The sequence below is a fragment of the Geotrypetes seraphini genome, chromosome 3 (assembly GCF_902459505.1).
Source record: "Geotrypetes seraphini chromosome 3, aGeoSer1.1, whole genome shotgun sequence".
NCBI classification, from domain to species: Eukaryota; Metazoa; Chordata; class Amphibia; order Gymnophiona; family Dermophiidae; genus Geotrypetes; species Geotrypetes seraphini.
The window spans coordinates 337338910-337356603 of record NC_047086.1 but is presented as its reverse complement, the minus strand read 5'-3'; the positions used below and the strand labels follow the sequence as shown (position 1 = coordinate 337356603).

Sequence of the window (17694 nt, the reverse complement as noted above, 5' to 3'; positions counted from 1 at the left end):
CTAAGGGAAAAGGGCTGCTGCTGGACAGATGGAGCAGTGAAGGGGTGCTGCTGGACAGTGGGGCGATAAAAGGAAGGTAGAAGGGCTACTACTGGACAGGGGGAGCAGGGAAGGTGTGCTGCTGGACACAGGGGAGGTAAAAGGAAGGGAGAAGGGCTACTGCTGGAAAGGGGGAGCAGGCAAGGGGTGGTGGTGTTTAGCCGAAGAAAGAGAGAGACAGAAAGACAGACAGCAGCCAAGGAGAGAGAGAGAGACAGAAAGAAAGACAGACAGACAGAAAGCGGCCAAGGAGAGAGAGAGAGAGAACACATCTATTCTAGCACCCGTTAAAGTAACGGGCTTAGACTAGTATAAAATATAAGAAGAAGGATCCACTATTGGAAGCATTTTAAAGAAAGAAATAATAAAGCATTGATTTTATAATTATAGCAGGAGGGTGAGGTTTAGAGCAGTGTTTTTCAACCTTTTCACACCTATGGACCTGCAGAAATAAAATAATTATTCTGTGGACCGGCATTGGTCCGTGGACCGGCGGTTGAAGAACACGGGGCTAAGTCGTGGGCCAAACCCCGCCCATCTCTACCCAATGTCCACCGCAGACCCTGCCCCCATAACAGTACTAATTGTACCTTGCACGCCCCTTGCCTCATCTGAAAGCCTTCCCTCTGACATTGCAACGCCAGAGAGAAGGCTTCCTGTTCAGGCGCAGGATGCCCGTAGGAGCCACTGCCCATGGCTTTGTGCACTGAATCATTTAGGAAGAGGGAGCTGGCTCGAAGATAACACCGCATCGATCGCACCATGAACTGGTGGTTGAAGAACACTGTTTTGGGCCTGATGCACGTGCTGGCCTTATGGACGGGCAGGAAATTTCTGTGGACCGGCACTAGTCCATGGACCGGTGGTTGAAGAACACTGGTTTAGAGGATCAATGATTGAAACTTGGAACTTGTAAGTCTTGGCTTTGAGACCCATTTACTTATGTCCAAGATAGTTTCTGAGATCCTCTACCACCCTGTATTAACACTCTTTGCCTCAGTCTATGGGATTGCATTTTTCCTTTGGGGGGCTCACCATATCCTATAAGGGAGTTCTGGTGAGATGTTTATGGCACTCTTTTTGTGAAGTTCACAGCAATGCCCTGTAAGTTGCCTCGCTGCTCTGTAGCCATGTCTGGGTGGCCTATCCATTACAATGCTGGCCCCTCCCATGTAGAAATCCATATCTTTTCTGAACGTGTGCTCCACCCCCTTAGCATGAGAGTTAGTAAACAACCTTAGTTTAAATTTTTGCAAGCAGTCCAAGCAGAAGTCTTTTGTAGTTGCTCTGCTTCTGTTTCTTATTTTTTTCTCTTAAAGTTCATTTTGGTGGCTTCAGTTCTTTGAGACCCCTCCCCTGTGGTCCCCTGTTGGGGAAAAGGACACAGTCCTGTGGTACTGAACTGCAGCTTCAAAGAGAAACTCTGGTGAGTCTGTGGAGCCATGCTGCATATGTGCCAACTTCAAGTACCCGGGGTCCCTTCTTGTGGGAGTCTGCTGGCCGGTGACTTTGTCACAGGTTACGAGTGCAGGCTGTATGCCTCTGGACAGAAGCCTACCTGGGTTTCAAGCGCAGGCTGTCTTTCCCGTCCCAACCGCATGGCTGAGGATTTGTGGGGGCAGGGTTAAAGTCAGTCTCTGGCCAGCTGGCTGTCCGAATATCTTCAAGTCTGTGCATTTAAAGCTATTTCTGAGGTAGAAAGTCCTTTTTCTCCACTCAGCTGCTTTAAAACAACTGACAGACAAAGGCATACAGACTGTGAGTACTTCCATTATGGGAACTTTGGGGGTTAAACTTTTATTTTTCTGTGGGTAGAGTTCAGGTCCCCAAATCACTATTTTTTTATTTTCAGTTTTTGGGGGTTTTTGAAGTGAATTTGTGACAGCAGCCATCTTAGATTTTAAAATCTTTCTTTTTTTTCTGACTTTTGTGCCTCAAAATCTCTTTGATTTGGCTCAAAATCAATTGGGATGGACTCCCTTGCCTCTAATCTATTGGATGTGGACATTGCGCTGGATCAGCAAGGAGAAGTTCCGCATGCTCTCTCTTCCCACTTTATATCCCTTGATGGAAGAGGGGGACTGGTTGTATTCACTAGACCTGAAAGAGGCTTACACTCATGTGCCGATTCACCTGGCCTTTCAACACTTCCTTCACTTTTGGGTGGGGGACCTTCAACTGCTCAACCAGTTCTTGACCTAGCCCGTCACTTTGGGATCCATCCTGCGGGCCCTTAGTTTATTTATTAGACGTCTGTGTGGAATACTGTCAAAGGCTTTGCTAAAATCTAAATATACAACAGCCTGCTTCTTTTTGCCTCAGTCACTCTCATTACAGGTTTGAAGTTTTTCCAGCCAGTTGGCAGATTCTGTGAGGAGTTCTGTAAGTTATACACATAACCAAAGGCCTTTCTAGGGGTGCTCGCTTGCACACTGCAGGTTAGTGATACATTGTTCCTCAATGTTTTTCTGCATTGCCTTTGTGCCTGTTTATCACTTGTTAATATTTTGCAGACCAAACTAGTTCATGAATTACTTCTGTTTATGGTGATTCTCCCCTGTACCCCCCAGGTATGTGCTTGGCTTTGGGACTGAACTAAGGTTGTTTGCTAACTCTCAGGCTAAGGGGGTGGAGCATGTGTTCAGAAAAGATGTGGATTTCTGCAACATCCGGACTGTGGGTTGGGATTGAACACCTTTACAAATGGAATCCTCTAGGGACTAACAGAAAGAAGATTATCGAAAGTATAAACCTAATCTTCTAATTTAAACTACGATTGATTTAGTGTGTATATATATCTTTTCTGTTGAAAAAATATAGTTCTTCTGTTTCATATTATTTCTAGAAATGTACACCGCTTTGACCTGCTGTATTGCCTAGCTGTATTTTTTTTGGGGGGGGCAACAGGCCAGGGCAACACAGTTTTATAGCCCAGTGATGTTTTAGGGTAAAACAGAATAATCCACACTAGCTGTTTCTTACAACTAAAGTAACATAGTGCGGCATAAATATTGTTACTATAATCAACAGCGTGAGAATGTAGGAGTGCACAATTACAGTGTAACCTTGGTTTGTGAGCATAATTCGTTCCAGATGCATGCTCGTAAACCAAAGTACTCGTATATCAAAGCAACTTTCCCCATAGGAATGAACGGAAACATGGGCGATTCGTTCCACATCCTAAAAAGACCCCCCACTTCCCCATGAGGCCAATGGCACGCTTACATCTCACCTCACCACATCCCAAACGGACCACCCCCCCAGGGCCACTGGTGTGCTTCCACCCCACCCCCCAAGAACCAGCATCGCCCGTCCGCCCAAACCCTTACCGTGATCGGGCACCGGCACACAGCACCTGCCTGTGATCTCTTCTGGGCCTTGAGCATCTGCATATGCTCGAGGCTTTCTGGCTCCCACTCTCTCTGAGAATCTCAGAGAGAAGGCCTTGAGCATGCAGATGCTCAAGGCCCAGCAGAGATCAGCTGCAGGCTCCTTCGGCACCAGCACGTCCTGTGGGTTGGTGCTGCGTGCTGGTGCCTGATTGCGGTAAGGGTTTGGTGTGGGGGGGGGGCAATGCCAGTTCTTGGGGGTGGGGGCTCGCAAATCGAGTTAACTCTCTGTTGTGAAGCAAGATTTGCAAGTGTTTTGCTCGTCTTGCAAAACACTCGCAAACCGCGTTACTCGTAAACCGAGGTTTGACTGTACTTTAGAAGCTACGTATTTTATAATGTACGTTTTAATCTACTGCAATTGTGTTCCTAACAATAAACATCCAAGTCTCCAAAATATAATTTTTAGCATGGTAATCTGGGAGTCCATTAAGAGAAAAGTATCTTAATGATCTTAGTATCCTTAGAGACATCTTAAATGGAAAATTAACCACATCTCTAAGCAATCCTTTCTTCAGCATATCCTGCTATGAGCTAACTACCCATAAAAATGTTTTTTAAATTTAAGTTTAGTTCATGATAAGAAACCCATACACTGCTCTGTAGTAGGAATCAAATTGTCCAAATATGATTTCTCTGAACTGATAAGGTGATATCGTATAACTAAAAAGCAAATACCTAACATAGCAAAACCTTATGAAAATATTAAATAAAATAGGAAATAATGGAGTGCTATGAGGCACTCCACAATTAACAGTCCAAGAATTTGATATGACTTTATCCGTGTTTTACTCTGTTTTATTTGATAGAAAATCCCTGACCCATTGCCTATAATTTCAGTTTTCATTAAATTTTGATAGTAACAACTGATCTACTAAACCAAAGTCAAAGGTCATCAAACAGCCTGATTCCCACTAAAAGCACAGTTTCTTATCTGTAACGAGTGTTACCCAAATACTGCAGGCAGTTATTCTCACATGTGGGTGATGTCATCAACGCAGCCGAGTATCGACCATGCAAAGGTGTACTGTCACTTTAAACTTTTAAAATTATTGAAACTGCCCATATCACACCATGTGTCGGTCATCCTGCCTGAGACTAGCTTGCAGGACCATCAGTTCATTTAAAAAAAAAAAAAAAAGCTAAGAAGTCAGTTAGGGGAGGTGGAAGAACTTTGAGAATATTTTCCTGCTGTCCTTGGATAAAAATAGATCATTTTTTTAAATTTTGATAATCTTTCCTTTTTCAGATACTGAAACAAGAGTGGCCAAAGCATTGGCCAACCTTTATTAGTGACATTGTTGGGGCAAGCAGGACAAGTGAAAGTCTTTGTCAGAACAACATGGTAATTCTTAAACTATTGAGTGAAGAGGTGTTTGATTTCTCCAGTGGGCAGATAACTCAAGTAAAGGCTAAACATTTAAAAGACAGGTAAGTAAAACCATATGTTTTTCACATTTTGTTGCTTTAAATTTTCCTACAAGTGCTTGAAATGAAGTGGTTGCAACACGTTTTGTTTCCAGCATTTATATGGTATCTTCATCCAAAGCATATCCTATATAATAAAAGACTAAGCACACATGCGCACTTAGGATTTCGTGTTGCCTGCCGCTGTGGTGTGTGATCCGTGGCAGCCAACCCAGCGGCAGGGAACATTCTGGCCACTCCCCTCCTCCTGCCCTCACTCACCCTGGAAGCCAGGCAAGCTCTCTCCCTGCCTGCGTCCTCTGCAAGGAACACACCTCGGCCCTCACTCGCTGCTGCTGCTGCTGATCCTCCTGTAAAGAGCAGCCTGCGATGGTGGCCGGCTTTAGCGAACCTCGCAGGCTGCTCTCCAACTCGGTAGCACGTTCCCTCTGACGCGATCCCGTGCGTCAGAGGGAACGTGCTACCGAGGCTGGAGAGCGGCCTGCGAGGTTCGCTAAAGCCGGCCACCATCGCAGGCTGCTCTTTACAGGAGGATCAGCAGCGTGAGAGGAGCCGCTGCCAGCACTTTTAAAGCTTAAAACAAAAACCTTCGGCCGCAGCAGGCCAGCCCGCGGGAAGGGAAGGGGGAGGGGCCGAACGGAGCAGGCCAGATCGCAGGGAGGGGCCGAACGGAGCAGGACAGCTCAGTTAAGAGAAGGGAATTGCTTCACAGGGATCTGGAGGGGAAGGGAAATATCACTGCTGCTTCTGCAAAGGAAAGTGGGGGAGGAGAGAAGGGAATGGGGAGGTGGGGGAAAATGCTGCTACTACTTCACAGGGATCTGGAGGGGAAGGGAAATATCACTGCTGCTTCTGCAAAGGAAAGTGGGAGGGAGAGGAGAGAAGGGAATGGGGAGGTGGGGGAAAATGCTGCTACTACTTCACAGGGATCTGGAGGGGAAGGGAAATATCACTGCTGCTTCTGCAAAGGAAAGTGGGGGGGGGAGAGAAGGGAATGGGGGTGGGGGAAAATGCTGCTACTACTTCACAGGGACCTGGAGGGGAAGGGAAATACCGCTGCTGCTTCTGCAAAGGAAAGTGCAAAGAAATACAGACAGACAAAGGAGGCCAGGGAGAGAGACAGACAGGGGACCAGAGAGACAGACAGAAAGAAAGACAGACAGACAAAGGGTGCCAGGGAGAGAGAGAGAAAAATAGCAGGAGGGAGAGAGACAGAAAAAAAGGAAGAAAGAAACAGGAGCAGGGAGAGAGACATAAATAAAGAAAGAAAGACGGGCATATGTGGTATATAAACTTAAGGATTAGATTAGATATATTCTAGCACCCATTAATGTAATGGGCTTAAACACTAGTTATAAGAATATAGTTAAATGAGAAGGGGAAAAGGTACATAGGAAATGTAAATTATTACAGTAAAAAAAATTTAAAAAAAGGTTAGCCTTCAGTTCAAGTAACAGTGTTGTAAATGTTAGGCTTATTCAGAGGGAAAAAGGCAAGTCCCATGAAGGCATATGTAGAACTTATACATTTTGGCTTTTACCCAGGTGTTGAAAATGTAGCAACTGGCATTCTTGTACAATCCCACTCTTTTCTTGAACCAGTGGGTAGTCAATCTTGCAAGATCTCTTGTAGGAAGTTTCACTTACATATGTTTGATCCTCTCCTCTTACCTCAGGACTGCCCTGACTTCCAGTTGTCTTCCTACAAGTGAGACAGGTGGTTAATTTTCTTTAACTTCATATTTTTGTGCAGCAGATGTTCCCCGCGGAGATAGCTATGCCTGCGGAAGACCACAAACTACTGGATAAGTCTGCTTCCAGGGGGTTGGCTGCTCTGCAGTGCACCTACCTGGACAGTCTGTTAAGAAGGCAGGAGACAACGGAGCAGCGTGCACTGTAAGATGTTTATCTTTGTTTGATTAAAAGCAGCAGGGGAGGCTAACTAAGTCGCAGGCAGCGTGGGGTAGGCGAGAGGTAGCTCCGCCCACCCCCAGCGCGTCATCAGAACCGCGACTCGGCGCCCCCTTAAAGGGGAGAGACACGGAGAGAAAGTTCAGCTTGTTAAGAAGGCAGGAGACAACGGAGCAGCGTGCACTGTTAGAAGTTTATCTTTGTTTGATTAAAAGCAGCAAGGGAGGCTAACTAAGTCGCAGGCAGCGTGGGGTAGGCGAGAGGTAGCTCCGCCCACCCCCAGCGCGTCATCAGAACCGCGACTCGGCTCCCCCTTAAAGGGGAGAGCATCAACGGTGCGCTGCCGTTCGGCGCGCGGTGAAGGCGAGCGGCAAAGGCGCTCGCCTTAGCGAGAGCGCCTTTGCGAAAACGCCTTAAGAAAGTGCCAGGAATCAAGGCCAACAAATTATCAAATTAGTTAATCCTAAAACTAAGTAGTAATTTGTCATACAAACTTGTGCGGTTGGTTGAGACAAAGGGAGGACAACTAATTCGGTAGGAGGACTCGCGGGTACTTACTGGCACAGAGGGTTAACACATACATCACACATACAGCACAGGCAGCTCGGAGGAAAAACCGGTTATGAGCACCTACGGAAACCAGAAGATGAGCTTTCCAGTCTTCTGCACCAGCTGCAGTATGTATGAATACCTCCCCTCGGGGACTATGGCATACATTTGCAGCCGGTGCAGGGAGCTGGAAAGCCTGAAACAGCAAGTCTGGTTGCTGGAGGGAACGGTGAAAGAGCTAGAAGAACTTCTCATCAATAAAGAGGTAAATCGCAAGCAGGAGAGGTTGATTGTGGAATCCAGCACTAGTGATGTGATTGAAGAAGTGGAGAGATACATTGAAGATGCCCACCAGCAGATTGTGGAGACCCCGGGGCTTGAGATCTGCGACCGAACAACCCAGGAGGGTGGAATAATTGAAGCAGAAAGTGGCACCAATCCAATCAGCACAGACGATAGACCATCTGAGGATGAGACATAGAAGAAAGATGATATGACTTACACTGAGAATACGGACTTAAGACTCCCGAGGAACCTCCAACTAAAGAAGATTGGGATTATAGTCGGAGATTCTATAATAAGAAATGTGGACAGCCACATTGCAGGAGGAAGGGAGATAGACTGGTCACCTGTCTGCCTGGAGCAAGAGTGAAGGATGTGGCAAGCAGGATTACCAGGATTATAGATGGAGCAGGAGGAAAGGATACTGCAGTGCTTATCCACATGGGAACCAATGATGTATGCGGACGGAAGTATGACAGGGAAGTAATGAAGGACCAGCTTCGCTCACTTGGAAGGCAGTTGAAGGTCAGGGAGGTGAAAGTGGCTTTCTCGGAAATCCTTCCGGTACCGAGAGCGGACGCAATGAGACAGGATGAACTGAGAGCTGTGAACACCTGGATGAGGCGTTGGTGCGAAGAGGAGGGTTTCAACTTCGTGCGAAACTGGACAACATTTTGGGGAAGAAGCAGGTTCTATAGAAAGGACGGACTACACCTTGCCAAACAGGGAGCGAGAGTCCTGGCTGAGAACATCAAGAAGTCCATTGGAAAGGCTTTAAACTAGAGATCAGGGGAAAGCCGACAGTCGACAATCGGTCGATGGCCTGGACACCTGGATATCCTGAGGAGGCATCTTCAAGCCTAATATAGGGCAAGAATATAGGACACTACAAGAGCCGAGGAATCTTCAAGCAACCACACTAATATAGGGCAAGAACATGAGGATACTACAAGAGCCAAGGAAAAAGATCAAATGGATACAAAAAAGGATGGGAGAACCACTAAATCCAGTAAAGCAGCACGAACAGATATTAAATGTATGTACACGAATGCCAGAAGCTTAGGAAACAAAATGGGCGAGCTGGAAGAATTAGCAAAAAGAAAACAACTGGGTATCATAGGAATAACAGAAACATGGTGGAATGAAGAGAATGAATGGGACATGGCGTTGAAAGGATATAAACTCTACAGAAGAGATAGGATTGGGCAAAAAGGGGGAGGTATTGCCCTGTATGTCCAAGAAGAAATAGTCTGTTAGAGAAGGAGAGACAGAAGCAAATGGTAAACCAGAGTCACTCTGGATAAAGATTCCTGGACAAAAGGAAGCAGACACACAAATTGGACTTTATTATCGTCCCCCGGGACAGACTGAAGAAACAGACCAGGAAATGATGGAGGAAATTAATCGTAGATGTAAATCGGAAAATACGACGATCATGGGAGACTTCAACTTTCCGGGGATCAACTGGGAATTGGCAACATCAAACTGCGGAAGGGAGTTGAAATTCCTTGAAATGTTAGGAGATTGCTTCCTTGAACAAATGGTAGGAGAACCAACAAGAGGAACTGCAATCCTGGACTTGATCATAAATGGCATTACTGGTAGGGCAGCAGATGTTGAAGTTACGGCCCCGTTAGGGACAAGTGATCACAATATGATCAATTTTACCATTGGCATCGGAAGGGAGAAACCAATCAAAACTGGAACCACGACCTTTAACTTCAAAAGAGGAAATTACGACAGCATGAGAACTATGGTTAGAAAACGGCTCAAGAAGGGCAAAGCGGACATCCAAACAGTTGATCAAGCATGGTCTCTACTGAAAAACGCCATCACAGAAGCACAGAATCTTCACATACCAAAGATATCCAAAGGAAGGCGAAAAAAGAACAAAGGAGAACCAGCCTGGTTATCCAAAGAGGTGAAAGATGCAGTGAGGGAGAAGAGGAACTCGTTTAAAAAATGGAAACGAGAAAAAACGACGGAAGCCTGGAACTGTCACAAAATTGACCAAAAAAAAGTGTCATAAAGTGGTAAAAGACGCTAAAAAAGTCTATGAGGAAAAGATAGCGCATGAAGCCAAAAACTTCAAGCCTTTTTTCAGATATATAAAAGGAAAGAAACCAGCAAGAGAGGCAGTGGGCCCTCTCGACGACCAGGGAACGAAAGGGTCAATTAAAGAGGACAAACAGGTTGCTGATAGGTTAAATTCATTCTTTGCCTCAGTCTTCACAGAAGAGGACATTACATCAGTGCCAACCACAGGGAAGATTTTCACCGGGGGCATAGAGGAAAGCCTCACAACAGTTAATGTGACGTTGGACATGATATACTTTCAGATTGACAGACTAAAAAGCGACAAATCCCCTGGACCGGATGGAATTCACTCAAGAGTATTAAAGGAACTTAAGGTGGAAATTGGCGAATTATTACAATCTGTAGCTAATATGTCCATTAGAACTGGGCAAATACCAGAGGACTGGAGGATAGCAAATGTCATCCCAATTTTCAAAAAAGGATCAAGAGGTGATCCAGGAAACTACCGACCTGTGAGCCTCACATCGGTTCCAGGGAAGATAATCGAAACACTGATAAAAGATAACATTGTACAACATTTGGAGGATCACAATTTAATAAGGGCTAGTCAACACGGTTTCAGAAAAGGGAAGTCATGTTTGACAAATTTACTACAATTCTTTGAGAGAGTGAACAAACATTTGGACAGTGGAGATCCAGTAGATATAATTTACTTGGACTTCCAGAAAGCGTTTGACAAGGTCCCACATGTAAGGCTTATGAAGAAACTACTAAGCCATGGAATAGGACGAGAAGTGCACAGATGGATCGGCAAATGGCTAGAAAACAGAAGGCAGAGGGTTAGCATAAATGTGAAATTTTCGGATTGGGAGAAAGTGACTAGCGGCGTGCCCCAGGGCTCGGTTCTTGGGCCTATCTTGTTCAACATTTTTATAAACGACCTAGAAGAGGAAACAACATGCAATATAATAAAGTTTGCAGATGATACAAAACTATGTCGGGCAGTTGGCTCTCAAAGGGACTGCGAGGACCTCCAGAAAGATTTGAACCAGCTGGAAACGTGGGCAACAAAGTGGCAGATGAACTTTAACATAAACAAATGCAAGGTGATGCATCTAGGAAGGAAAAACAAAGAACACGAGTATAAGATGTTGGGGGTGACATTAGCAAAATGCGAACAAGAAAAGGATTTGGGGGTACTGATTGACAATACCCTAAAGCCATCGGTACAATGTGCGGCGGCGGCAAAGAAAGCAAACAGGATGTTAGGCATAATTAAGAAGGGGATCACGAGTAGATCGGAAGATGTCATAATGCCACTTTATAGAACAATGGTCAGACCGCACTTAGAATATTGTGTCCAACACTGGTCTCCATACCTCCATACCTCCTTTCTCTGTTGGAGAAAGTGCAAAGGCGAGCCACGAAACTTGTCAAAGGAATAGAGCATTTGAGCTACAAAGAACGACTCAGGAAACTGGGATTGTTTACCCTCGAGAAGAGAAGACTGAGAGGGGATTTGATAGACTTTTAAAATATTAAAAGGATTTGATATAATAGACCAGGAAGCAGCATTGCTAACATTCTCTGATGTGACACGGACAAGAGGTCATAGCCTGAAACTGAGCGGCAGCAGGTTCAGGACAAATGTCAGGAAGTTCTGTTTCACACAGCGAGTGGTGGGTGCTTGGAATGCACTCCCGGAGGAGGTTGTGGCAGAGACTACTGTACTGGGATTCAAGCGCAGGTTGGATGCACACCTTCTTGCATATCATATTGAGGGATACGGTAAAGTTGGGTCTCCAGAAAGGAGTACCTAAATGGGCCGCCGCGTGTGCGGAGCACCGGTCTAGATGGACCTCGGTCTGATCCGGTGAAGGCATTTCTTATGTTCTTATGTCTGTATTCACAGATCTGGTTTTCAGGGACCATTCCCTTAGGAGTTTTCCCCAGGTTTGTCCTCTAGTGGGTTTCAGTGCAAGCTGCGTAGCTCCATGATGGTGTACCCAGGATCAGGTCAACTGCGTTCAAGGTTATTTTTATCCTCTTTTTTGAGCCTCCTGATATCCTGGAAAAAAGGCCTAAGTAGAGGCCAGGTGTGACATCCAACCAGGCAGAAGGAAGCCAAAGATCCACTGAATGCAAGCAGTCTGCTATTGCCTATACTTACCTTTTGTTTTGTGTTGGTTTAAAGTACAGTACTGCATTATTTGATTCTTGTGTACTGCATATTTTCTGTTCTGTCTTTTTGCCCTGTTTTTGGATTGATTTTGTTTTTTCTGAAAACTTGTTTATTTTGCAAAGACTGCACAATAAAAGTCTACTTTTGTTTTCAACAATTAAAACCTTGCCTTTGTGACTTCTGTGAGCTTTTCTGGATGGTCTGTAAAGGTGCTTTGGGAAACCTTATTAGCCAGCACTGCCTGTAGGGCCTTCTCCCTGTTGAAAAGCAGGCCTAGTATTCAGTGCCGCCTAGTGGTGGGTTACCGCATTGCTCTTAGCGGGTCCGGCCAGGCGACAGTTCCCATTTGTCATTGAAAGCTGACATCCACCCTCCAATGTGAGGATCAGCCATCCTCCTGTCATCATTGCTCTTTTTTGAGGGTGAAACCACTGCAGGAATCTGCGGGCTGCTGGCGCAGATAACGGTCAAATCTGTCTGGACCCCTGAAAGGGCCTCATAGTAGCAACTGGAGAAAAACTGGTGAGATCTCCAAGGCACGAAAATTGTCTCTATTGCCCCCAGCAGGTCAATTGCTCGTACTATCCAGGAGGGATTTGTGGTTGTGATCAACCACACTGGCCCACTGTCAGACAGCATCTCCTTGAAGAGTAATTTTCTGAGAGTGTCCATGGAGGCTGAATCGCCCACCCTCTGTCTGATCCAGAGCATCTGGTGGGCCAAATTGGAGTAAGTTGAAACCTTACCCAGGACTCTAATGATGTCATAAAGAGCATTGACTACATATTCCACACTCTCCTTAAAATATGTGGGGATAGGAGTCCCCAAGCTCTGAGGAACTTGTTTGTAGCCTGGTATGGCAGACGTGTGTTACAAAAGAGGCAGCCGCTGCAGCTCTGATACCCAAAGCCAGCGCTTCAAACTGCCTTTTCAGGACCTCTTCCACTCTATGGGCCTGTGCATCCTTCAGCATCACTTTACCTTGACTAGGAGGAGAGTGCTCTTGGTTACACTGCAAAATTGCACCTTCGGTTGGACAAAAAGCTGTTGAAAGCTCGGAGCCGTAGGATAGAGCCAAGACATAGCTTTGGCCACCTTAAGTGAGCCCTCAGGAGTTTCTCATTGGTCAGTGACCAAAGAGGTAAGATCCGTTTGAGCAGGAAAAAAGTTCATCTGTGCATTTCTGCCACACATGACTGAGCACTGTGAGGTGAAAAGCTGCTGGTCATCAAGCTTCATTATAGATAGAGTGTCAGAAATGATATGGGAGACTGAAGCTGACCTGAAAAGGTGACACATGGAAGGCTCATCATTGTGGTGATCCCTTCCCCCTGGATTCTGGACCCCGAAAGGGATCCCACATCATTCACCGTTGGCAAAGAGCCCTGTGAAAACGAAGGCATGGAAAGAGACTTTCAATTATCCCAATCCTGCTCTGAAGGATCACAGACACTGAGAGCTGGTGTGGTATGAGGTGGGGAAATTGCTTGGGAGAAGGATCCCCCTTAGGCAGAGTAGGCATGCCTGTAGGCATCATAGCACTTCCCAGTCTCGTTAAATAGGCTTCCCATAAAAGGCTGATATAATCTGGGAAGCCTTGCAATAGGAGACCTGAGGCTCATTGCATAACTTCAGACTGGAGAAGAGGAGATGCATTTTCTGCCACAATGTGCTTGCGATCTCTTCCCCATAGCCTGTTTTTTCTGGGAATTCAGGAATTCCAAGGCCTTGGAGGACTGACTGGGAGGCCAAGCCTGAAGCTCCCGCCCCTTTCTCACCCAGCAACTCTGTGCAACTGATGTAGGTTCCGGAATTAGAAAGGACTGGGGCATCCATCAGAGGCAGTCTTGCAAAAACGAGTGGTTTTGAAGCAGAAAAAAAAGAGTTTAAAATAAAATCGCTGGAAATCCAAGATGGGCACAGACAAAAAAAAAAATTGCGCCAAAATTGGGCCATTGGAGCCAAATGCAAAAATTTAAAAATTGTGATTTTAAGGTTTTAGAAGAGGATTATGAGTACTAACCCCAGACACTAAAACTCAAAACTCAAGCCCATCCCCAATTTTCTGATGCCTGTTTGTCTGAATCAGCCTGGCTATAGGGAAAAGATTTCTGCCTCTGAAATTACTCAGACCGCAACTAACAAAGGAAATCTTCTGGCTATCGGTCGGACGGACCCCAACCACCAACTCTCACTGTCAGGATTCCTCACGCAGCAACAGGATGAGAAATTACTTAGCTAGCTCCTTGATGCCTTTATGTTTCTAACTCGGGCCACACAATCTGCGCTCAATCCTCTGATAAAATCAGCAGGCTAGCCACTCCCAGGGGATTGGACCCTGAGCTCCTGAAGGGACCCAAATCAGGTTGGCTCTGCAGGAACTCTGAGAAATTGTTCTCGGAGCAGCAGTCCTTCCAGTGGAGTATACCTGAGCAGGGGACCTCCAAGCACTGAAACCACAAAGAACTTAAAAAATCTAGTGAAAGAGTGAGGGGAAAAAAAAGAGCAGAGCAAAACACACCTTCCGAGTTCACTGCAGAAGGAATAACTAAGGGGGAGGGGGATTGCTGCGCTCCACTGCAGAAGGGGAGGCGTCCTCAAGTTATTAAAGGGATTCCTTCTGCAGTTTGCAGGACATGAGAATCAACAGCTCAAGTATGGACTCCTGTGTATCCATAACAGAACTTATCCCAGGACAAGCAGGCAGGTATTCTCACTAGTGAGTGGGCGACGTCATCCAACAGAGCCCCGATGCGGACATCTCACAAGCATATTTGCTTGTAGAAACTTTTAGAAGTTTCGAGTTGCCCACACCGCGCATGCGCGAGTACCTTCCTGCCCGATGCACCGGGCGTGTCTCCTCAGTTCTTTCTCTTCCGCGGAACTGAGAAGTCCGTATTCGACTCTCTGCGCGAAGTCTCTTCACTTTTGCCTTCTGTGCCCGTGGTTTTGAGTTTTACTTTGCTCATTATCGTTGGCTCACGTTGCGTTTTCTTGTTTAAAAAAAAAAAAAAAATTTTCTTTCGATCGTTCGACTGGGCAAGCCGCGTAGCCGCGGCCCCACGTCTTCGATCCTGCAGCGGAGCTTTTTTGGCCTATGTCCCGGCCTGTTACCAGTTTTAAAAAGTGTGTCAAATGCCAGCGCGCAATTTCGTTGACGGACCCTCATCGACGCTGTCTTCAGTGTCTAGGGCCTCAACATCTTCCGAAATCGTGCCAGCCTTGCTCCACACTTACAGCACGTGCTTTTAAGCGTCGCTGCATCTTGTGGTAGTCGCTGTTCAGCATGGAGGCGTCGCCGGAGCTGCCCGCGTCGCAGAGCGCCACGCCTTCAACTTCCGCCTCAGCTTCTTCGGCCTCGAGTCTGCTCAAGCCTGCCTCGTTCGTGCCGGCTTCAACTCCGATGCCTGCTGCGGTGCCTTCCGCCGTCTCCTCAGGTCAGGTAACGCAGCCTCCCATTCCTCCAGTGGTGCTCAAGGTGCCCAAGGCTTCTAAGCCCAAGCCCCCGGGCGTCCGAGTTAGCGATGTCCATGCTGGAAGTCCCATTGCGGATGCGGATCCCTCTTTGCCGGCTTCATTCCATGCCATGATGGAGAAGCGATTTGTCGAGCTCTTTACTAAGATTGGGCCGACGCTTCTCTCCCAAATCCAGCCTGGGCACGTGGAAGCCTCCCGCGAGGTCGAGCCGCCTCCGGTGCCTCCTCGACGCACACTCTCGCTGCTGGGAGCAGAGTCTCGGCGAGTGTCTGGTCTGGCTTTGGGGCATGCCTCGCAAGGAGCAGAGTCTTTGCCCATGCCACCTTTGGAACCAATACCCTCGATGCATGGCGCACCCACCTTGCCTGGAACAGAACCTGCCTCCTCGATGCTGAGCCTCGAGCCTTGGGGAGTGCCTCGCGGGACTTCGTCTCAGCCTCCGCTGCTTCGATCCACAGCCTCCAGCCCCATCTACTCAAGGGCTGCTTGTCTGGGCTTCACGTGCCTCGGCGCTCGAGGCCTGCTTCGCAACACAGTTCTGGTCGTCGCTCAAGACATTCATCAAGGCATGCCTCGCTTCGTCGTAAGCAGCCTTTTCGGGAATTTTCACCGGATTACTCACCTCCTCATCCTATGCCGGAACTCGAGGACATCGTGGGTTCGTTTTCTCCCTGGCGGTCCTCGGCCTCAGCGGATCAGGCCGCCTCGTCTTTTTCGAGTCCGTCTCGATGCCCGGCCCTCCCTGACCAGTTGTCCTTCTCGTCCTTCCTGAGGTAGATGGCAGTGGATCTGGATATCACCCTGGATTCAGGTTCAAAGTTTTCTAAAGAGTATTTGGAGACGATGCATCTTCCTCAACCTCCTGCTGAGTCTCTCCGTCTGCCTCTCCATAAGCTTCTGGACCAGACTTTCATGAGATGCTTCAAGACTCCGTACTCCATCCCCGCGGTCCCAGGGAAGTTGGATGCCAGGTACCGCACGGTGCACCATAAGGGCTTCGACAGGGCGCAGCTCTCTCACCAGTCCCTTTTGGTTGAATCCTCCTTGAAGCGGCCTCATCCCTTCCAGGTCTTTGCCTCCACTCCTCCTGGCCGGGAGGGCAAAACCATGGACAGATTTGGCAGGCGCATCTACCAGAATTCGATGATGGCTTCTTGGGTCCTGAATTACAGTTTTCATTTTGCGACCTACTTTGAGTTTTTTCTCTCCATTCTTCAGAAGTTTTTGCCCTATCTGGACTCTCAGGCTCGCTTTGAGTACTCGGAGGTCCTGGCGTCATTGTCCCAACTCCACCTGCAGATGATGATGATCATTTGAACTCTCGGCCCGAGCTGCTGCTTGTTTGTTGGCCATGAGACGCCTGGCGTGGCTCCGGACCATTGATATGGACCCGAATCTCCAGGACAGGCTGGCGAACGTTCCCTGTGCGGGAGCAGACCTTTTCGACGAGTCCATCGAGGCGGCGACGGAGAAGCTGTCCAAACATGAAAAGTTATTTCAATCTATTCTCCGCCAGAAGCCCAAGCCTGCTATTGCTCGTCCGTCTCGCCCGCCTATAATCTATCAGAGGCGCTTCCGCTGAAGCAGGCACCCACCATCCGTCCGCCTGTGAAGAGGCAGCACCACCAGAAGCCCCAACAAAAGCTTCAACCTTCTGCTGTCTCCAAGGCTCCCCAACCTTTTTGAGGGAGGTTCAGAACCCTGCGATCCCGGAGAAGAAATCCTTTACTTGCTTAAGGTGTGGGAAAGCCGGGCACTTGCAAAAGCAATGTAGAGTCAAGCTGACACTTACCACTTAGGTAGTAAGGCAGGAAGAGATGCTGGACCCTATGAAATTCAGGTAAATATAAATGGCCTGAAGGTAAAGGCTCTCCTAGACACAGGGGCCGAACAGTCGGTCATGTCTAGGGCATGCTGGGATGTTGGCCGGAAGAGGGGTTCTTTTTGCAAAATGCGGAATAAGGTAACGGTAGTTTGTGTTCACGGGGGGGGGAAAAGGCCTACCCTAAATATCTGGTTCCCATTCAATACCAGGGAAAGGTACAAACAGTAGGGGTAGCCGTCATTCCCGAGGCACCTGCTGCATTCATCCTAGGCCTGTCTCGTAGGGAGCATAACTTCCATCGTTCTGCCCTCCCCATTTTTTCCCATTGGAGGTCGTCTCCATCAGTTTTACCATCGATGGACGGCTATTACCACCGACCTCTGGGTCCTTTCCATCGTAAGAGACGGATACTCTCTTCAGTTTCATCAAGTTCCTCCGGAACATCCTCCAAGAGAGTATCCTTCCAACTTAACCCAGACCGCCCTTCTTCAGGAAGCTCAGGCTTTGCTCCGGCTTCGTGCTGTCGAGCCAGTCCCTGTGCACCAACAGAACAAGGGTTTTTACTCCCGGTACTTC

General features: G+C 47.4%; 1 protein-coding gene across 5 annotated transcripts in view; it reads left to right on the top strand.

The window, feature by feature from the left end:
* Positions 1 to 17694, top strand: part of XPO1 (exportin 1) — a 555220-nt gene that overhangs the window by 94632 nt on the left and 442894 nt on the right. For all 5 annotated transcript variants that reach the window (XM_033936440.1, XM_033936441.1, XM_033936437.1 and 2 more), the window contains exon 7: positions 4678 to 4859. In XM_033936440.1, the coding sequence (XP_033792331.1) occupies positions 4678 to 4859 (182 nt within the window). The remainder of the gene's footprint in view (positions 1 to 4677; positions 4860 to 17694) is intronic.